General features: G+C 34.6%; 1 protein-coding gene across 3 annotated transcripts in view; it reads right to left on the bottom strand.

Moving 5' to 3' along the window:
- Positions 1-19,725, bottom strand: part of CSMD3 (CUB and Sushi multiple domains 3) — a 585,345-nt gene that overhangs the window by 82,172 nt on the left and 483,448 nt on the right. For all 3 annotated transcript variants that reach the window (XM_063423509.1, XM_063423591.1, XM_063423676.1), the window contains 6 exons: positions 14,463-14,672; positions 12,419-12,607; positions 9,105-9,282; positions 6,942-7,087; positions 3,914-3,994; positions 2,657-2,770 (listed from right to left, as the gene is read on the bottom strand). In XM_063423509.1, coding sequence (XP_063279579.1) covers positions 2,657-2,770; positions 3,914-3,994; positions 6,942-7,087; positions 9,105-9,282; positions 12,419-12,607; positions 14,463-14,672 — 918 coding nt within the window. The remainder of the gene's footprint in view (positions 1-2,656; positions 2,771-3,913; positions 3,995-6,941; positions 7,088-9,104; positions 9,283-12,418; positions 12,608-14,462; positions 14,673-19,725) is intronic.

Raw genomic sequence — 19,725 nt, 5'->3', positions numbered from 1 at the left:
GAAAAACAAACAAACAAAAAAAGCATGAATGTGATGTAAACTAAGCAGTAATAATTAAAATTACCAAATAAATATTAAATATAGTTTGCTTCAATATTTTTTTAGGAATTCCTCAATTGTCTCACATATTTTTACTGCAAAACATTAGATTCAAGATTAATATATTGTTACTTAAATTCTGCTCAGCAGCATTTTTCAGATTTACTTATGGATTAATTTTGAATGTAGTTATCAATTTATTTCAAGTCAAAAATTAAAGAAAAACTCAATCAAATGTCACTTTACACTGGCTAAAGCATATAATGGATGCACAAGGTTAACGCATCAGGAAGAACAGTATTAAGTTCAAAAACAAACATGTGCTCTATCCAGTGAAAAGAATTAGTAAATTAATACTTATATGAACCAACAGAAGAACTGAGACTTTTCCTTGAAAGTGACTCTTAGCTAGTGTGTTATACTCTGCACAATGAAGCATGGTAGTTTATCCATAGACCAGTGTGATATAGTAAAATCATGAAAGACAGAAATTTTTGGCATGTATATTTGCGGCTTTTAGATTCCACAAAGCTGTCTATTCATCTTTCATTATTGAAATTTAACTTATATACCATGATTTTCAAACGTAGATGTCATACAAATAAATAGAAAATATGCTGCTGTTTATTCTAGGTTGCCAGTTGGACTGGTCATTTTTAACACAGTTTAACAAATTCCTTTGCAATTTTCTTTTTAATTTTCCTAATCTAACTCTGAAGACCATTTCAGTGAATTTCATTCTTCTTTTAAACAGAAATTATAAGAGCGCAGATTTAATATTTAGCATTGGAACCAATGTTTAGCATTCATATCTGACAGATAAAAGATTAACTATGGTAACTGAAGTCATCATTCCTGAGTTTTTGTCTTGGGTCTTGCACCAAATACAAATATGCCTCCAGCAACACACACTGAGAGAATGCCTCAGGACCAGCATATGTCTCTATTTGCCCTATCTAGTATTGCATCATTTTAACATTTAAAGCAATGCCTGGAGGTTACTATGGTTTTCTACCTATTAAATGCAATACGTCTGCCAAGCTAGGATTTAAATTTAAATTGGGGTGTTGGAAGATATTTCTAGACACATTTGTATCTAACTAAATGCCTGGATTTTCAGAAATTATCAGTGTAAAAGTTCTTATGAAGCTCACATTTCAATTTGACTTTGCATTTTTAAGACCTAAATGCGCTGCTGTGGATGATTTTGACTTTTTGCACAGTTTTGTCCATAAAATCAGGGGAAAACAACTTATTCAGATGTAAGAGTAGACACTTCCAGCTTTCCAGGAAAGGAGGAAAAGAGTATATATATACAAGTTTTTTTTTAGCACTCAGCTGAAAGCTTAGGTGAATATTGTAGAAATAATAAAGTCCTAAAAAATAATATACTCATGTTTAATCTCTTAACATCTGTATTGTGCACCATTTTATAATTTTAGAAATTGCTAAGAAACAGTAAAATATTAAAGTTTTACTTGTAAATGTAGTAGATTTATTCACAATCAATTTACTATTGCCAAATAAATCTTTCATCACGAGTATTTTATGAGTATGTTAATGAGTTAAAATTACTGGAGAAGGACACCAAATAATCAGATTGGTAGAAAAAACAGATGGCAGTTTTTCATATAATACAAATGTAAATCAAACATACTTATTATGACTGATTTGGGAAAATATTTTAATCCTGCTGTAGATGTTGAAATATTAAGCTCAGGAACAGATGGAACACCAGGGAATATCACAGAAACTAGCAGAATTCAAAATGGCTTTTGTTTACATAACTTATTCTTTTATGAAGCTGTGGTGTTTTGGTTTGAAAAGGCTTTATCAGACATGCTTATAACTGTAGGTCCTTCTTTATCCTTCCAGATATAAATGAAAGAATTAATAGGAAAAAATAAAACTCATGTTCATCACTGGAACTTCAAAGACATTCCATTTTTTTCATGAAGCATGTGCAAGGTCCATCTTCATTTGTTCCCTAATCAGCTTGGTATGAAAGAAAAATCTCCTTTTTTTTTAATTATGCAAAAATTATATTCTAGCATAACAAGTCAAATTCAGTTTAATAAGTACTGGTTTAAAGTGTGATTCTAGTGTCTGGCAGGACTGTAATTGTTTTGACCTTAAAAAGAGATGGCACTCTGTTCACAGTTCTCAGTAAGAGGAGAAGTGAACAAACACATGCACATACACATACAGAAAACCTGTTTTTTAGAATACACTGAATAAAAAATTCAAGTATTTAAAACTGCATTGAAAAATTATTTTGTGAGCTTGTGACCCAAATCCATGCTATGCTAATTTAGCATATTTGAAAACTCCCATATACATTTTCACACTATTATTTTCTACAGAAAATGGAAGTCTCACTATTTTCACTAAGTAGAGTAGCAGCCCTTTCAACTTGTGACGTTCATTTTAAGATTACTAATGATTTTGCATTAATATCTGAAATATATGAAACAAAGAAAAGAGCAAAATATTGGGATAAATCGTCAAAAGCCTGAAATAGTTTCATTATGCTGTCTTACGTAAAGAGATGTAGAAGTTATTTAAGGAATCAGCAATGAACTGGTCTGGCAGCTGGAAAATAAAAAGGAAAAAAGACCTTGACAAGTAGGTGGGGGTCCATCCATCTGAAGTCTCTCCCCTAGTCGGCAGGTCAGAATCTCATTCCCAACCAGTGTAAAGCCTGGCTGACACTGGTACCTTATTATGTCTCCTGCTCAGAAAAACAACACAGGACCAAACACAAACAAACAAAAGACGCATTAAACAGCAATTAATCGGGACTTTTAGCTTTGAAAACATTATTGATAAATGAATTTTCTTACCACCATATTATACAATGGGCTAAATGACCTCTGGCATAAACAACTTTGATTAATCTAAGAAATCTGGTAAATTAGCTTTGAGTTGCACACTGTGCTGCATCTATCACTTCTTTCCACCACATTATTTGTTAGTTAGTTTGCTAAGATGTCTGGGTGTGACCGAAGCTATGTGAAACAAACGTCAACAAAGCTTTAAGTAATATAATTTATAGGATAACCATTATGGAACTAAACTAAATAAAGGTCTAAGATCAAGTCAATAATTTATACAATCCTGAGGCAAAAAAATTAAATAGCAGATGGATTTGTTGATGCTATCTAGATTTGGCACTCTGAGAATAAGAAATTGTAATTTTTTAATTAAGAAACCAAGCATTCATATAGTTTTATGTGCCAATAAAAGTAAAACCTTGCATATCCCAGCATTTCTCTTTGGACCATATTACAGGAAAAAAAAAGGAAAAAAAAATTCCCCTTGTGTCTTATATGAGTTATCATCTATTGGTGCATATACTAAATAATTTTTGTCTTTGCCATCATGTGAGCAAAACTAGCTGACCAGACATCTGAAATCAGATCACATAAATCATATTTCTTTCAAATATATGTGGCTAAATAATATTATTGATATCTCTCAGAAAGTCAGAATGTCATCCCCTTCTCTGATCCTCATAAGTTTTATAAATTTGATTTTAGTTTTTAGGTCACAGAACTTTAATTCTGGTATAGAATATCCCATTATCTACATGTTTTCTTATGGGTTTTGTTTGTTTCAGTGCAATACAATGTTTTATATTAAACAGTATGAAAAATGGGTTTTTTAAAGTCAACTACAAAGAGTTATTATATTACTTATATGTAATCTCCGAAACAGATGAGATTCAGGACTCATAAGGAAGAGAAATGGTTTCTTAAAAAACGTATTTTCAAACAAAAATCTAAAATATTGCAAGTATGAGTTTCATTCTGAAAAGGACCACGTTCACAACAAGTTTATTTCATAAACAAATTTTGCCTTTTTTTAATATTACCTATTTCGAATTCATCATCCTCAGCCAGAATTTCAGCATTTGGTATATTTGCTGGAGGCTGGCAGACACGGAGCTGATAGGCTATAAACAGGAACAAAGCACAGTTGATATTCTCAAACATCGTTATCATAGCCATGTAATAACTGATTTAATATCCACATTAGCAGGAAAAAAATAAAAACCCAATTTATTTTGTAACTTTCAAAACAACCAAAAGAAAGGAAATGAAAACATGGGAAGTTGTGTCTGTATTCTCAATTAGTTACTTCGTTTTAGTGGTGAAAATCTCTTCATAAATAACACAAGAAGTTTAGAAGTGGTTGCCAATTTTCACACTGTAGCAATACCAGACAAGAAAGCAAATAATTTGGTGTTTTTTCAATCATTGTCTTGTTTAGTTGTATGATTTTTTGTTTTTACAATACAATTTTACTGTTGAATTCTTCAGCTTCTGTTCCAAAATACATGTTTTGGAATTCCAAAGATTCTACATAGAGGCAGCATAACTAATGGACAGAAGTATTTTGAATGTGGAATTCCTGAAATAAATAAACAGTTATGGAGCACACATTGCCTGCAGATAGTGTCAGAAAATACCCTTGTTTTCAAAATTCTCATTTGAAGTTTCACTCAAAATAATTTTCTGAGATTTAGCACATGATGCAACAGTCAGGTGAAATAAATAAATAACCATGTGAAATAAATAAAAAGGTAAGTAGGAAGTCTATGCAGAAATGGCACAGACTGATTTTTTTCCCCAGAGATCCAATGAAAATGGGCCTATGTTTGGAGACAGACAAAATACTATTTGATCTTCAGACAATTAGGACAGAAATCTGTCAAAAAATCACTTTGACATATTTTTACCTACAATGGAGTCTTCCCTGTCTTAAAGTGTACATTCAGGATGAAGTATGCTTGTTTTTCATTAATATTACATTTTCATACAGCAGTGGTTTATAGCATTTCTCTTTAGCACAAAATATCATTTACTTATGGCAGATGAAAAGACAGTTCAGCTTCAGTTATACTTTCTTGGTTGCTTCGTATGATTAGACCCTTTAGTACTCTAATTGGTCAAACTTTTGAAAATCACAAAATTTACATCATAAGTAAGACTTTTGTTACTAATGAGTCACCCTTATTTGATATCTTCCTATTACATTCCTTTTCTTCAAACACATAATGAAGATCTACTTAAATCAGTGAGTCAGAAAGCCTTAGAATAATGCAATTTAAAATAAAACACATCAATTAAACACGAAACAACTGTGCTGTTTGTCTCTTAAGAAAAATAATAATTAAAATCATGAATGTAATTAAAATTTGATTCAACTAAGAAATCATAAAATTTATCTCAAAGGTCTCTCATTTTAGGGTAACAGGAGTATCATTAATTTTAATCACAAAGTTATTTATTTTAAATAGATTTGACTCCTTGCCTTTATTTGACTCCTTGACTGCCTTGCCTTTATTATTATAATTTTTGTTCAGCTGGTATAAAGGAACATAGACTCCAAGATACAGAGAGATTTATTTATCTTGACAATATTAGTACAAAAATTGTTTAAAGTTTCTTTATCAGTAATCTTTGCGCTGCTTGGTTTGCATCTTTATTGCCCATTAGGGCCCACACCTGTGGTATGACAATTTTCACAACAAAAAAAACACGTAAAAGGAGATCTTTAGAGACACTTTATTACTAGCAAATTACTAGCCCAGAAGAAATACACTCAAGTTACTCCATGTGAGACTGGATATTAGTAAAAATGTGTTAACCAAAAGGGTTGGAACAGGCTGCCCAGGGAAGTGATGAAGCCACCATCCCTGGAGGTATTTACAAGACATATAACATGCTATTTATCAGCATGGTTTAGTGGTAAAATTGGCAGTGTTGGATTTATTGTTGGACTTGATGGTCTAAAAGGTCTTTTCCAATCTGAATAATTCTATGTTTCCATGAGCATTTTAGCATATGTTTGGTCATATGCCAATATATTACTAGATATCAATACATATGGACTCATTAATGAATACAAAATGTCATTTTGTCCTTTGCAAGTTGATACATGCAATTTAGATGCCAAGACTTGGAATGGAAATTCTAATCCCTCTTTGTCTAGCCCTGCTGGACTGTCTACTCCATAGTCAATTGCTGGTGGGTGTTTTTTTCATTGCAAGCTTTATATATTTTTCCGTTTTGTTTTGCTTAGCTTAAAATTCCTTTAATCCCATCAATTCTGTCTATCTGTATTCACCTCTGTCTTTGATAAGTCAAAAAGAAAGTCTCTTATTCACATAATTTCACCAGGATCCAGAAAACAGGATGTAGTCTGTTTGTGTTTCCTTGGATGTTCAATCCAACAGGCATTCACAAAGCACCTAAACCCACCCTTACTTCTCAATCTGTTTCTTTGTAATTATAGCAACGTAAAAGACGCTTGGCCACCGAGAGTCTGGATGACTACAGAAGAGGTAGAATTTGGTCAATTAATTCCGAAACATTTTCATTCAGTCAATATTTAATTCAAGGGCAGATTAATGTTAACTACACTATGTAATTCACTCTCATTGACGTATATAGCATAGGAAACAATACATCATAGGTATAGTTCACTATCATTGGTATCTCTATGTAAACAAGCGTTACTTCAAAATATCCAAATGTCAAAAAGACATTTAATGTCCTCCAAAAACATTTAGGTTTCCAAGGAATTTTAGAAGCATTGTAAGAAGTACGAGTATGTGCACCTTGAACTTTAGGGTTTGGATGCTGCCTTTTTTGTTCATGTCTCATCATAATACAGCCTTTTTATTTTTGTTTGACTAATAGTAAATTTAATATCTCGTCATGAAAATAACTTATTTTCATCATCCATGTTATTCTTCCATATGTTTGCATTACCCTAGTAGTAGTCAATCATAATAACAGCAACTCTTCTTAGAAAAAGCAACTGATGTTTTTTATGCCTTGTCTTCCTCCAGCGACCAGTATAAACAGTGAAAAAGTTCATTTTGTCACACTTACCATGATAACTAAGTACAAAGAAGCCACTGGTAGTGAAGTCACTGTGAAACTTTATCAGAATGTGATTGGAAGTGCTATAGACTGATTCTAATGCAGTGTTGCCACTAAATTGTCCAATCTGAGGAGAAGTTTGATCTGGTCCATCCCTAAGAAAAGCAAACAATATTTTTTTTTACTTTTTATGGTCCAAAAAGTTATTATTTTTTCCAAATTTTAAGTGAATGCAGTAGATTTTCCCTATGTTATACTAAAAGGCATGAGACAACTAAAATAAGATGAAACAGACATCGAGGGCTGAAGACCTTTTCATATCCTGTATGTGGACTGAATACTAATTCAACCACCTTTTGAAAGTCAAATGTTTATCACCTAATAAAAATTGCAGCCAACTCAAAATTATTGAATTTGTGACTGTACTTCATCTACTTGCCACAAACTCACATTTGTGTATCTATACCTTCAAATGTGGTTATCAGAAAATAAAAAAAAACACCTAATACTATTCATGTCCTCCAGTCTTTTGAATCTGATAATTCCTAGGAAAATTAAGAGATAAATAGTGTTGTTAGAACTAATTAATAGCATAATTTGAAAATGAATGAATATTGGCTTTAGCAAAAATAAACCCAAAATGCTTACAGACTACTGAACACAAAATTCCCCTTAAAAACTGCATATTAACATTAATAAATTTACATTTTATTTCCAATGCTTATTCTAAGTTACTTTTAGATATGCTCTAATATCAGCATTTTTTAACTTCATTTTCCCCCATAATTAATTGTTTCAATGCCATCATTTATAGTTTATAGTATATATGGATAGATAAGAATTGATTTAAAATTTATTTTTGTGAGTGATTCAGAGTTTTCTCAATCAATTTGTTGCTGTGATATGAATTTTATATAAATAGTCATGTCTTTTTGACTCAGGTCAGTATTAATATAATTATTGGTAGCTTTAACCAAAACTGAGTAGGATATGCAGGTGAATAATTTCTTGAATACTTCTTCATTTGAATGTATTGATATTATTTTGTACTATTTATAACGATTTAGACAATACATGTACTGCTGGTAAGATCATTGCTACCTTATGGAAAAATGAGATACTCATTTCAACAGAAAAATTAAATCAAACTTAGTACTAAACAACAGGGGAATTATACAGAGGACAGCATCACAAAACAAGAGTATTAAATGCTCATCCTTTCTTCCTTCCAGATTAGAATTGTCAAATATTAAGCAATAGAAATTTAAATTTAAAGGCATCTTTTAATAATTATTAGCATAATATATTTTAAAAGAAAAAAAATCAAAATAAAAATTTTTATTTTCAGAATTTTTTAGTAGTGTGTTTGTCCAAATTACTGGCATACTGACCTTTTCCCTTCTGTTTTAGCAGGGAAGTTGTATGCTTTGAAGCATTTGAATTTTGAATAAAATGCATTTTTGCATTGGAAACTGCTATAAAATTTTTGATCAGCATTATAAATAAATAGTATCCCAGCAGTTGCATAATTAAATAGCCATCATGTATATAATACAATTTTTACATATGTGTACAAATAAGGACTACAGCCATTAAATGCCTTCAAATATGTGGTGGAGGGATTAATGGGATAGGCTGCTGAGAGTCATCATGCAGAGCCATGACAGACACGGATTCAAGCACACAGAGAATATAATTGTTTTACAGTTATTGTTAGTTCAATTCTTTTTGTCATAGCCAAATACAAATAGAGCCTCTCATTTTATGTACTCTTAAGAATAAAAGAAGACAATTAGAAAGAATTGAATCCAGTGTTGCCTTACTATAGTTTCTAGAACTACTTTCCTAAAACACTAATACACACATTTGAAACTTCTTATCACTCCTTTCCTAAGTATTATTTCTCTTGATTGTTGATGAGCGATTACAGCACACCTCTGTATGCTTTTTTTTGTTGACAAACTGAGAAACACTATTACTGTTTTTGGTTTCTTGTCCAGTGTTATCTAGAGAGAATGGTCCATTGAAAAACATGGATTGGTACAACTCAGTCATTTCTCCTAGAGGGAACACCAGTTTCAAGGGGAAAATCACAAATATATTCTTTTAAATTAATACTTGATTACATAGTGTCACATGAAAATTAAAAAACATTAAGAAGCGTGTTCTTACCAGACAGTTATGAAATCATATATTGGCTCTGTTTGGAGGACTGTGAAATTGATGTAGATTCCATTCCCAGGTGGAACTCTTACAAGCCAGAAGCAGTCTTGAAAGTTTGGATACTCATCGGGGTATCCTGGAGAGTATATGGTGCCATTCATTGCAGTTATGTTTCCTCCACACAGAGCTATAAAAAAGACACTTTTTGAAAATAGACAGTAAATGCTTTTTGTGTTCTACCTAGACTACATAAAAGCCCTGGTTTTGAACACATTTGGTACACTATAACTACATTGCATATGACTGTTCTTGTGCAAAGAAAGAAGATTTTATTCAGCTTTGTGCTGTCAGAAGTCTATTTTGACAGTATTGGTCAAATATAATAGTTAAATAATAATTCTGAAGTCATAAATACTACCAGAACTGCAATTAAAGAAATATATAGACATTTAGGGTGAAATTCTCTACACAACTGAAAAATACTTTGTTAGGGCTTCATGTAAATTCCAGCTACAAATTAGCAACAAATCACATTGTTTTCATGTGTGGTCACAAGAAGATAACCAACCAAAACACATGAAAGAAAGCACATAAAATGTTGAGGGGTGAGTGAGGATTAGAGGGGAACTTCAAAATTAAGGCATTGTGTCCAACAGTATGAAAAGTAATTTTGCATTTATGGATATAAATTCTGGTATATAAAGTAAGAGTCCACTCTGTAATTCATGTTGAAGAGTACTAATTTTACATATCATACAGTGCAAGAGTGACCATACAGATTCTGGACATCCATAACTATGTATTTCTGGAAAATTATTACTCCAAATTAGATGATTTTTGCATAGATTTCAGATGTATGTTGAATATGACATCACCCAGTTATAACAGAGAGATGTTATGCGAGCCTAGTTCTGGAAAAGTAAGCAAAGCTTAAAATTGTATAATTTGCTTTATTTTGCATGCATTTATTTTGCCCACTCCACCCCTCAAGGTGCATGGTATGGCAACACAGATTTTCTAAAACATGTTTAAAAATCTCTAGCAGAAACAGTTTAGACATATAGGTTTGACATATAGGAATTGTGCAATGTTTGCATTTAGCAGAAGCATGTGTTATGGTTTATGTTTACACACTTTGGTGCTGAACTGTAGGGTAGGGAGGCCCCCATAGTGATACTTCAACCATTCAGACTCAACAGCTTGGGCACTGCTTTTCTACAGCTTTAACCTCAAAGGCTCAAGGGGGTTTGAGCAGTACAGACAGAAATGGTTATGCAGCCAGGTCTTAGGGAAGTGAAGATGTGGTCTGATGACTGTCAGGCAACAGGATTTCTTGGAAAAGGAGAGGGAAAATAATCCAAACAGATTACAGCAAGGGTGATGAGTTAAGAAGGGTCAGAGAGTGTTAGATGATGCTGAGCACAGGTTAAAGGAATATTAGGTGCATGGGGATGCAAGAAGAGAATAAAATTGTTTAAACAGAAAGCAAGCTTAGTTATATTTAATTCAGACTGTCTGCTTCAAGAAATCTGAGGAATTAAACAACCCTTGGTATATCTTGTCTTACAATAAAGACATTAAAGTAAATACAAATTTAAGACATGCCCTGCATTTCTGGTACTAGGCATACATAAAAAAGCCAACTTCATTTTAATGCTTTTGAACACAAAACCTTTATCTCAAATCAAACCAAGTAGAACAAAGATAACTCATTATCCTTTTCCTGCAAAAATAAGGGAAAAAAATCACAAAAATATCTGCTGCACATAAAAATGTCACAAACCCTTTACTAAAAATACCAAAGTAAATATCTGCCCAAAACCCCATGTAATTTAAGAAATTTGTCTTGCAGTTGAGTAGTGTTGACAGTCTATAATCATGCAGCAAACATGCATCTTAGACCTCTATTATAAAGTTGGTGGATTTTTTTTATCTTTATTTTTCATATCAAATTAATTAGAAACAAATAATATCCAGCCACTGTTCAGGAACTTCATCAAAATTGATACTCAGAGAAACAACATGCTTTGGACATGTTAGGATTTACTGATTAAATTATTGGTTCCACTAAGGAATTTCAAAGAAACAGAATCACTTCATTCAATAAATAGTTCTGATTGTGAGGCACAGAAAATACAGCTAGAACTACCAGGAAAAGCTAAGTGTTTAGTGGTTAAAACATTAACTGTGAAGACATTACTATTCCACAAGATCCAGAAAATTGGTGGTGATACTTAATTATAATGAATTAACTTCTTCCCCTTTCAAAAAAAAAAAAAAGACACTGTAGGTGTCATCTCTCTTTTATATGATGAGGCTTCCCCTTCTGAATTCAGTACCAATTAGATCTTAATTTAGCTACCACATCCCCCAGAAATTCTTGAGGCTCACTGACTCCAGAAGGAATTTTGAATAATGAGGCTTCTCATTTAAGTGTCTAAATTTGGGTATCAGGTGCAAAATATAATGAAAAAATCCAGAAAACAGGGGAGTTTTTTATTTTCTGTTTGTGTGGTTGCATTTGGCTTTGGAGTTTTTTTAGAGGTGGGGTGCTGTTGTGTTGTTGTTGGGGGTTTTTATTGGGGCATTACTCTCCCATATGATAATGAGGATCCCATTGTCAATGCTGAGTTTTACCATTCAATATAGAGGGAAGCTGGGCCTCTAAGTGGAGGACTGACCTTCTTTACCTGCTGCTTGGAGACAGGCTCCTTTCAGCATAGCTAGGGAAGAGATAAACATCTCTACAGAATCATCACAGTCATTCTGCAGCCTTAAAATTAAAGCTGCGTGCAAGTCACAGTTCCTTGAACCTTCTTCTTATTTCTTTCAAGCACAAGTGAAAAAAACAAATGTAAAAAGTTTAAAAAAATGTAATTTAAAAAATATCCCATTCAGAAAAAGCATATGTACAATTTCACAGAGCACTGGCTGAAGGACAATTTCACTCCAGACCATCTTTAACATTTCTTTCTAACTGATAAGGAAGAACATAAGTGGCCAGAGTTGGTAAATTCAATTTTGAAGCCTTTTATCTTGATTTAGTCCAGAGTTTTTACTCTGTTGCCTCATCTGGATTAAAAGCATCATGGGTCTCCACATTCCAGGCTTTAAGCCTAACCTTCTAAAAGTAAACTCAGGTAATTTTTCACAGATTTCATATAATAAAACATTTCAGCTTCTCTGCTGAAATTTAATGTGCAAAATTGGATACTTCCTCTGCAAAGACTACACTGGAAAAATACAGGTCTCTGTAAATCAAAAAGCTGAAATGAGTTCAGTTAACAGTCTTAAAAAGGGTTTATAGGTCACCTGGAACATACCTTCACATCTGGGGAGAGGATGATTCCAGTTGCGGCTGATGCCATGAAGACAAGTCAGAGCTGAATTTCCAATCAACGTGTAGCCAGGAAAACACTCAAATGAAACAGTTTGTCCCACAGTAAAGTCATTTCCAATAACAAAACCATTACGAAATGGTCGAGGATCAGGACAGCTTTGTAGCTGATACGCTGAAATAAACAATAATGGTGGAAAAGTCACTAAAATAAAAATTCCAATTATCTCAAAAACAAGAGCTTTTAATTAGAATAAAATTAAAAGTCATGGGCAGCCCATATGTTGGTAACCAAAGTTCCATGGTGGTGATGATCAAATCATTGATTTTACACCTGGAGAAGTACAGTGAAACCAGCTATGGTTCTGTGCTGCAAAATAACATTTCTTTTTGCTGCTTGAAGATACTACACTGAGACAGATGACATGCTTTTGTGACCCAGTAGGAGTTGTCAAGTTTTATATTCTTATTTTTAAGGAAAAGGAGAAATAAATATGTCTATACTTTTATTTTTCCCAGAAGAATTAAAAGGCTCTATAATGAACTGGAATATCAAAGACTTTATAGTGAACAAGTAAAATTTGAAAACAAGCTTTTATCACACATCTTGGTGATTTTTCCAGGATTTCAAACATTGTCTTCTTATTGACAATGTGAGAACAAATAAGCTGTGTACAGTTGGAAGTATAGGAATATCATGTTGTATATTGTTGGATCTAATCTCCAATAATGGGATGGGACAACTGAGAGGCATTCCATGAATTTTTTATTCCATTATCAGTCTCACTGAAGGTGGAGACATAAAAGAGGATAAAACTCACACCATAACAACAGAAGCCAAAGTTCTCTTTGTTACAAGGCCTTTTTAAAGTTTTTTAGCCAATAGGTTAATGCTAGAAGTTTACAAGCATTTACTTAAGCCAATCAATAAACACTACACATACATCTTACACCATACAATAGTTGGTTGTTTTATATTTTTTGCAGCTCAGAAACTTTCTATGCTCCAAGTATTTCAAGGCCTAAATTTCAACTCTGTTTCAAATATCTATCTACGTAAGCTTATTGCAAGGTGAGAATCCTCTGCTTTTTCAGTTCTCACAATGTTCCCATAGTATATGCTTGAAAGAATCAGTTCTGTCTTATGTAATTAAAACACAGAAAATAACTTTCCAGTGTTTTGACAAATGACAGCATTTCCAAAATTATTACTGTTACTGTTAATAGTATATGGTCTTACATTTTTACTGTCCTGAGCAGTTTAGGCCCCAAATGGACTTTTTCTTTAAAAGCTAATTCTTTTTACAGTGGCTCACTTCCAGAATGTTACACAGAGTTCAAATCAATTTGGACTTGTTACTATTAAAAGAGTAATAGGAGACTGCTCTAAAGTAAAATCTCTTTGAATCACTCTTAGGTGTTATTCATATAATGAAAACAGGTCTACTTTAAAATACACATTTGACCTTTTTTCATGAACAGCGGTGATCTAATCCTTTTTAAATGAAAATGCACTTCTATAAATAGAACTATGATCTCGTGATCTTTACAAGCTCAGCAGACCTACTTGGGTACAAAAGAACAAGAACTTTCAGGAAATGGTGAACTAGGAAATAAAATGGATTTGGAGATTTTTGGGTTGGCATTAATTTGCACAAGCCTACATTGATCCAGTAATATTATTTAGATCTATACCTTCCAGAACCCATTAAACAAAATTAGAATTCCAGTATGCTTCCAAACATCAAATAGAGATGTTTCTTTTGTAGAGGCATGCAATGCAAATTAATATGCCAATCAGCTTCAGATATTGGCAATTATCTGTTTGCTGACATTTTACCTGATTTTAAGGAAATATGCAATTAATTTGCTTTTTTAGTCTTAACTTTCTCCAGTCTTCTGTTTGATCTCAGTGTTTAAAGCTTGGGACTGAAACACAAAATCTTTCATATTTATTTTTAGGAATCCTCAAAACCCCATAAAATCTTTAACAGCCACCTTGTTTTCTCATAAGAATGTGGAAATCTCACCTTGATATACAATATGAAATCCTTGTTTGTTCTGTGAGTAATCACTGTGAAAGTATAAACTGGTTTCATGAGTTGTGCTGAACAGAGAGGCTGGTAGCTGAGGGCCACTTAGTCTCCCAATAACAGTGCTAGTTTCTGCAGATCCACTCCTAACTTCTAAGTAATCGTGTATGGTCTCCGTTGAGAAATTCAAAAATTGCAAATGGACACCTGAAAAACATTGTCAATAAATAAACACCACCAGTACCAAAACCAGGAGGGAAAATAAAGTATATACATCTTACACTGAAAATTGCAGAAAATAACCAGGTGGAAATCCATGTACTACCTGGCAAGCGTCTGTATATGTCCCAGTCCTGATGCGTGTGTGGCTGCACATCTATCATCTGCCAGCAAACTTTAAATTGGACTAGACAGTGAGCAGAAAGGCCTCGGGTGCAGCTCAGGCTATCAGGCAGGCAGAGCCTCTGCTGGTACACCAAGGACTTGTGAAAGCAGAGTAGATGTGGAGTACATGTGAGTGCTCCACACACACACTGTGGTATATGCTAGTTTTGGTGGCAGAAATTTCTGTTTATTTGGTTCCGTGAGGGATAGGAAGACATCTTACTATCCATTAGCAAGTTATCTCTCCTAACCAGGTGAAGTATCACAAAAATTATATGGCATGAGAAAATTCTATGCCCTGAATAGTTATAGGGCTCTCAAATACTTTACTGTTTATACTTCTATATAAGTTACAACAAAGAAAAAATTCTATTTTGTCTGGATATATTGCAACTATGGCATGATAACGCAGTATCACAGAATCACTAGATTAGAGGAGACCTTCAAGATCATTGAGTCCAACCCATGCCCTAACACCTCAACTAAACCATGGCACCTTGTGCCACATCCAGTCTTTTTTTAAACACATCCAGGAATGGTGACTCCACCACCTCCCCGGGCAGGCCATTCCAGTACTTTATCACTCTTTCTGTAAAAAACTTTTTCCTAATATCCAACCTATATTTCCGTCGGCATACCTTGAGACTATGTCCTCTTGTTCTGTCAGTTGCTGCCTGGAGAAAGAGGCCAACCTGGCTACAGCTACGTTTCAGAAAGTTGTAGAGAGTGATAAGGTCACCTCTGAGTCTCCTTTTCTCCAGGCTAAACAACCCCAGCTCCCTCAGTCATTCCTCATAGGGTTTATGTTCCCAGCCCCTCACCAGTCTCATTGCATCCTCTCATCGTGCTCAAGCATCTCAACGTCCTTCCTAAACTGAGGGGCCAGAGCTGGACACAGCACTCAATGTCCTTCCTGAACTGAGGGGTCAGAACTGGACACAGCACTCAATGTCCTTCCTGAACTGAGGGCCCAGAGCTGGACACAGCACTCGAGGTGTGGCCTCACCAGTGCTGAGTACAGGGCAAGAATGACCTCCCTGCTCCTGCTGGCCACACCATTCCTGATCCAGGCCAGGATGCCCTTGGCCTTCTTGCCCACCAGGGCACGCTGCTGGCTCATGTTCAGCTGCTGTCACCAGAACCCCCAGGTCCCTTTCTGCCTGGGCACTGTCCAGCCACACCGTCCCCAGCCTGTAGCACTGCAGGGGGTTTTTGTGGCCAAAATGCAGGACTTGGCGTTTGGACTCATTAAATTTCATCCTGTTGGACTCTGCCCATCCACTCAACTATTCCAGGTCTCTCTGCAGAGCCCTCCTACCTTCCAACAGATCAACACATGCTCCCAGCTTAGTGTCATCTGCAAATGTATTAATGAAAGACTCATTCCCCTCATCCATGTCATCAATAAAAATATTGAACAGAACTGGCCCCAGCACAGACCCCTGAGGGACACCACTGGTCCCCAGCTGGATGCAGCACCATCACCACCACTCTCTGGTCCTGGCCATCCAGCCTGTTCCTGACCCAGCACAGAGTGCTCCTGTCCAAGCTGTGGGCTGCCAGCTTCTCCAGGAGCACGCTGTGGGAGACAGTGTCAAAGGCCTTGCTGAAGTCCTAATAGACAACATCAACAGCCTTTCCTGCGTTCACCAGGCAGGTCACTTGGTCATAAAACACAACCTACCCCTTCTAAACCCCTGCTGGCTGGGTCTGATACCCTGGCCATTCTTTACGTGCTGTGTGATGACACTCAATATAAACTGCTCCATTACCTTACCAGGTATTGAGGTCAGGCTTACTGGCCTATAATTACCAGGATCCTCCTTCCCATCCTTCTTGTGAATGGGAATTACATTGGGTAGCTTCCAGATGACTGGAGCCACTGGATTCCCAGTGAGCCAGGACTGTTGGTAAATGATGGAGAGTGGCTTTGTAAGCTCATCTGCCAGCTCTCTCATCAGCTGGGATGGATCCCATCTGGGCCCATAGATTTATGACCATCCAAGCAGCTCAGCAGCTCTCTGACTGCCTCCTCCTGGATAACAGGGCGACCATTCTCCTCCCTGATGCCATCTACAAACAGTTGCTTCATTGGAAAGATGATTGAGTCCTACTGGTGTTTCCGGCAAAGACAATCAACACAATTTCATATAAAACTGAAAGTAAAAGATTTAATGTCAGATAAATTATTGAAAGTCATTAATAGTTTTGTAACTCCTGAACTGTAATACCTAAATAGTGTTTCTCACTGTCTTTTAGAACTTTCCCCCCAGATACCATATAAAGTGTATGAATGATTTTCTGAAGCATGAAACATTTTATATGCAAGTTAGGTGCATAATTAAATTACTGTTACCCTGATAATTTCTGTCTTGCTTTATCTGAAGACAGTCTATAAGTGATAAGAAAGCTTTTTCTTTTAAGTGTCATTCTTTGACTTTGTCAGCCTTCCAAATATTTCCTACACAAAGAATCAAGCTATATTCAAACTTTGCTCTTTCTCTATCATGATATTTTGGCCTTTCATTTGATCCTGTGAACCATACACTTATGCAAAGTTTAAGCTGTCATTATTAACTGCCAGCTCATGTGACCTTGCTGTCAGTTTTTTTCTCTTTTACCAACTTTCTTTGACACAAAAGTAGAAATACATTTTCAGCAGTCATCCCGCTCTCTGTATTGCACTGTCTCTCTCTTCAAGTTTCTGAATCATATCAATCTTCAAAAATATTCATCCCTTGCTCTGCCAGTTCCACCTGCCTCTATTTGTCTGAGACTTCAGCTTGTTAGACTGATTTTTTTTCTACGCCTTTTTGCAGTTTTGGATATCCTGCTTGAAAGAGTAGTTAATATATTTATATATGCAAATAAAAACATTGGTAAAAACATTACATTTATGTAATGTTAGCTAATATCCAGTGGACAAGCTCTGTAACTTATAATTGGGAGAAAGTCTTCCTAAAAAGAGTTAAACAAGTGGAAGTCTATAGAAGGTTTCCCATGATGGTGTTTTTGAGTTTTTCGATTTGTGACACAGAAGAGTTGGACATAAGTGCCTCCACTAGATCAGAGTCACAGCATCACTAAAAGCAGTTTTAGTGATCACTTCTTCAAATGTCATGTTTTTCAGTTCTTTCTACAGTGAAATTTTATTTTAATATTCTATTTAGTTTCAAACATATTGCACATATAAAAGGTAAGAAATGTCAAGCACGTTTCAATCTGTGCAAATTTAGTTTTCTTCTAGAAAACAAAGCATTTAGTTTTCCTATACATGAACTGGAAAACAGTTCATAAATCCAGTGAATAAATTCAGTTAGTACAAAGCAGTTCAGAACTGTTGATTTTGGTGGTTAAACTCACTTATCCAAGAAATTGTTTCCAAAACTTCCCTAGCTGAATCTCCTGCCTAATGGAAGTCAAACTATACAGTACGTTAATAATGTAGAGTGTAAACAGTAGTCTGAAGAGTTAAGTTAGAATTACTGGACACATAAGCCTGAAAGAATGCAAGCAAAGAAAGCAGAGTAAGGAGTAAGTATAGGAAGAGAGACAGGATAGCAGTAAAGTGAGGGAAGAGGCAGATGGCAATGCATTTGGGATAAAAGACAGCAGGTTCTGGATGCAGTTGAACATACCATTTTAATAAATTTGTAATTTAACCAATATTCCAGATTTTTATTATTTCTTCTTTATTAAAAAATGTCTTTGGAATCATGTGCCAAAATATCCTGTTCCCTTATAGCTCTGAATATCCTTTTCTCTTGTGGATTCGGTACAGGAATAATGCACCTACTACTGCTATTTTTTTTTTTAATAACTTAACAAGCAGAAATCTATTTGAGATTCTTGACAGCATTATGACTCATAATGAAGGATTACAAATTGTCCCATCAGGCTATCTAGAAATTCAGGTAGTGGCGGAGTTAAAATGTAAATGTTATTTCTATAAAATGCTAAGACAAAAAAATCAATTATTGACAGTAATCTTTTGTGTTTTGTAGAAAATGCAAACAAACAAATTGGATTCTATATAGAAATAGCTATTCTAATATAATGTATTTCCCTCAGATAGACCAGGTTAAGCCAATGTTACAGAATGTTTAATATTTTTCAATATAAACAACTCATGCAGAACAATTGGCTTTCATTTAAATAGAAGGTCAACTAGGCTCATGGGATTTCTAATAAAAAATACCACAGAACTGATTTTGAAACGAGGAGGGAAACAATCTGAACATATGCAGTAGAGAATGCTACTTGGGATGTCGTGCACTGGAACAGACGCAGAAATTCTGTATCATCAAGTATAGAATATGACAGAAGATGGCAAGTATAAAATAGAAAACAATGAGGTCTGTCTAAGAAAACCAGTACACCATTTAACTAGCACATAAAGAAAAAAATCCAAGTGTACATGCTCCTTAAAAAGTGCCACATGTGTTAAAAAACTAGATAAAACAACTCTACTGGCAAACTTTGAATAAACATTTCACAATAAAATATGCATAGAATCTACCCAAAGTTACTTGAGAGGTTAGCCAATGTAATTTAAATGCTGATAACACCTATACAAAACCAAGGTGAAACAAGAGAAGTTCTAGTGACTTGAAAAACTCTGAATATATATTCACCTTTAAGACAACAAAAAGGACCTGGGAAATGACAACTACAGGTTTGCTGCAGTCCTTGGAAAAATTATGGAATTTGTTTATTTGGAAGCAATTTCCAAATATATAAAAGCCAAAAATCACTTAGGAGCAGTCAACATGGATTTTCTAACAGAAAATAACAATTAACCAACCGTTACATCCTTCTATTATTAAATTGACAAAGGGAGAAAAGTGTATATAATATACTTTCACCCTGCTATGGC

Source organism: Prinia subflava, chromosome 1 (assembly GCF_021018805.1).
Source record: "Prinia subflava isolate CZ2003 ecotype Zambia chromosome 1, Cam_Psub_1.2, whole genome shotgun sequence".
Taxonomy (NCBI): Eukaryota; Metazoa; Chordata; class Aves; order Passeriformes; family Cisticolidae; genus Prinia; species Prinia subflava.
The sequence above is the reverse complement of the archived record's forward strand: the minus strand, read 5'-3'. Positions and strand labels throughout refer to the sequence as shown.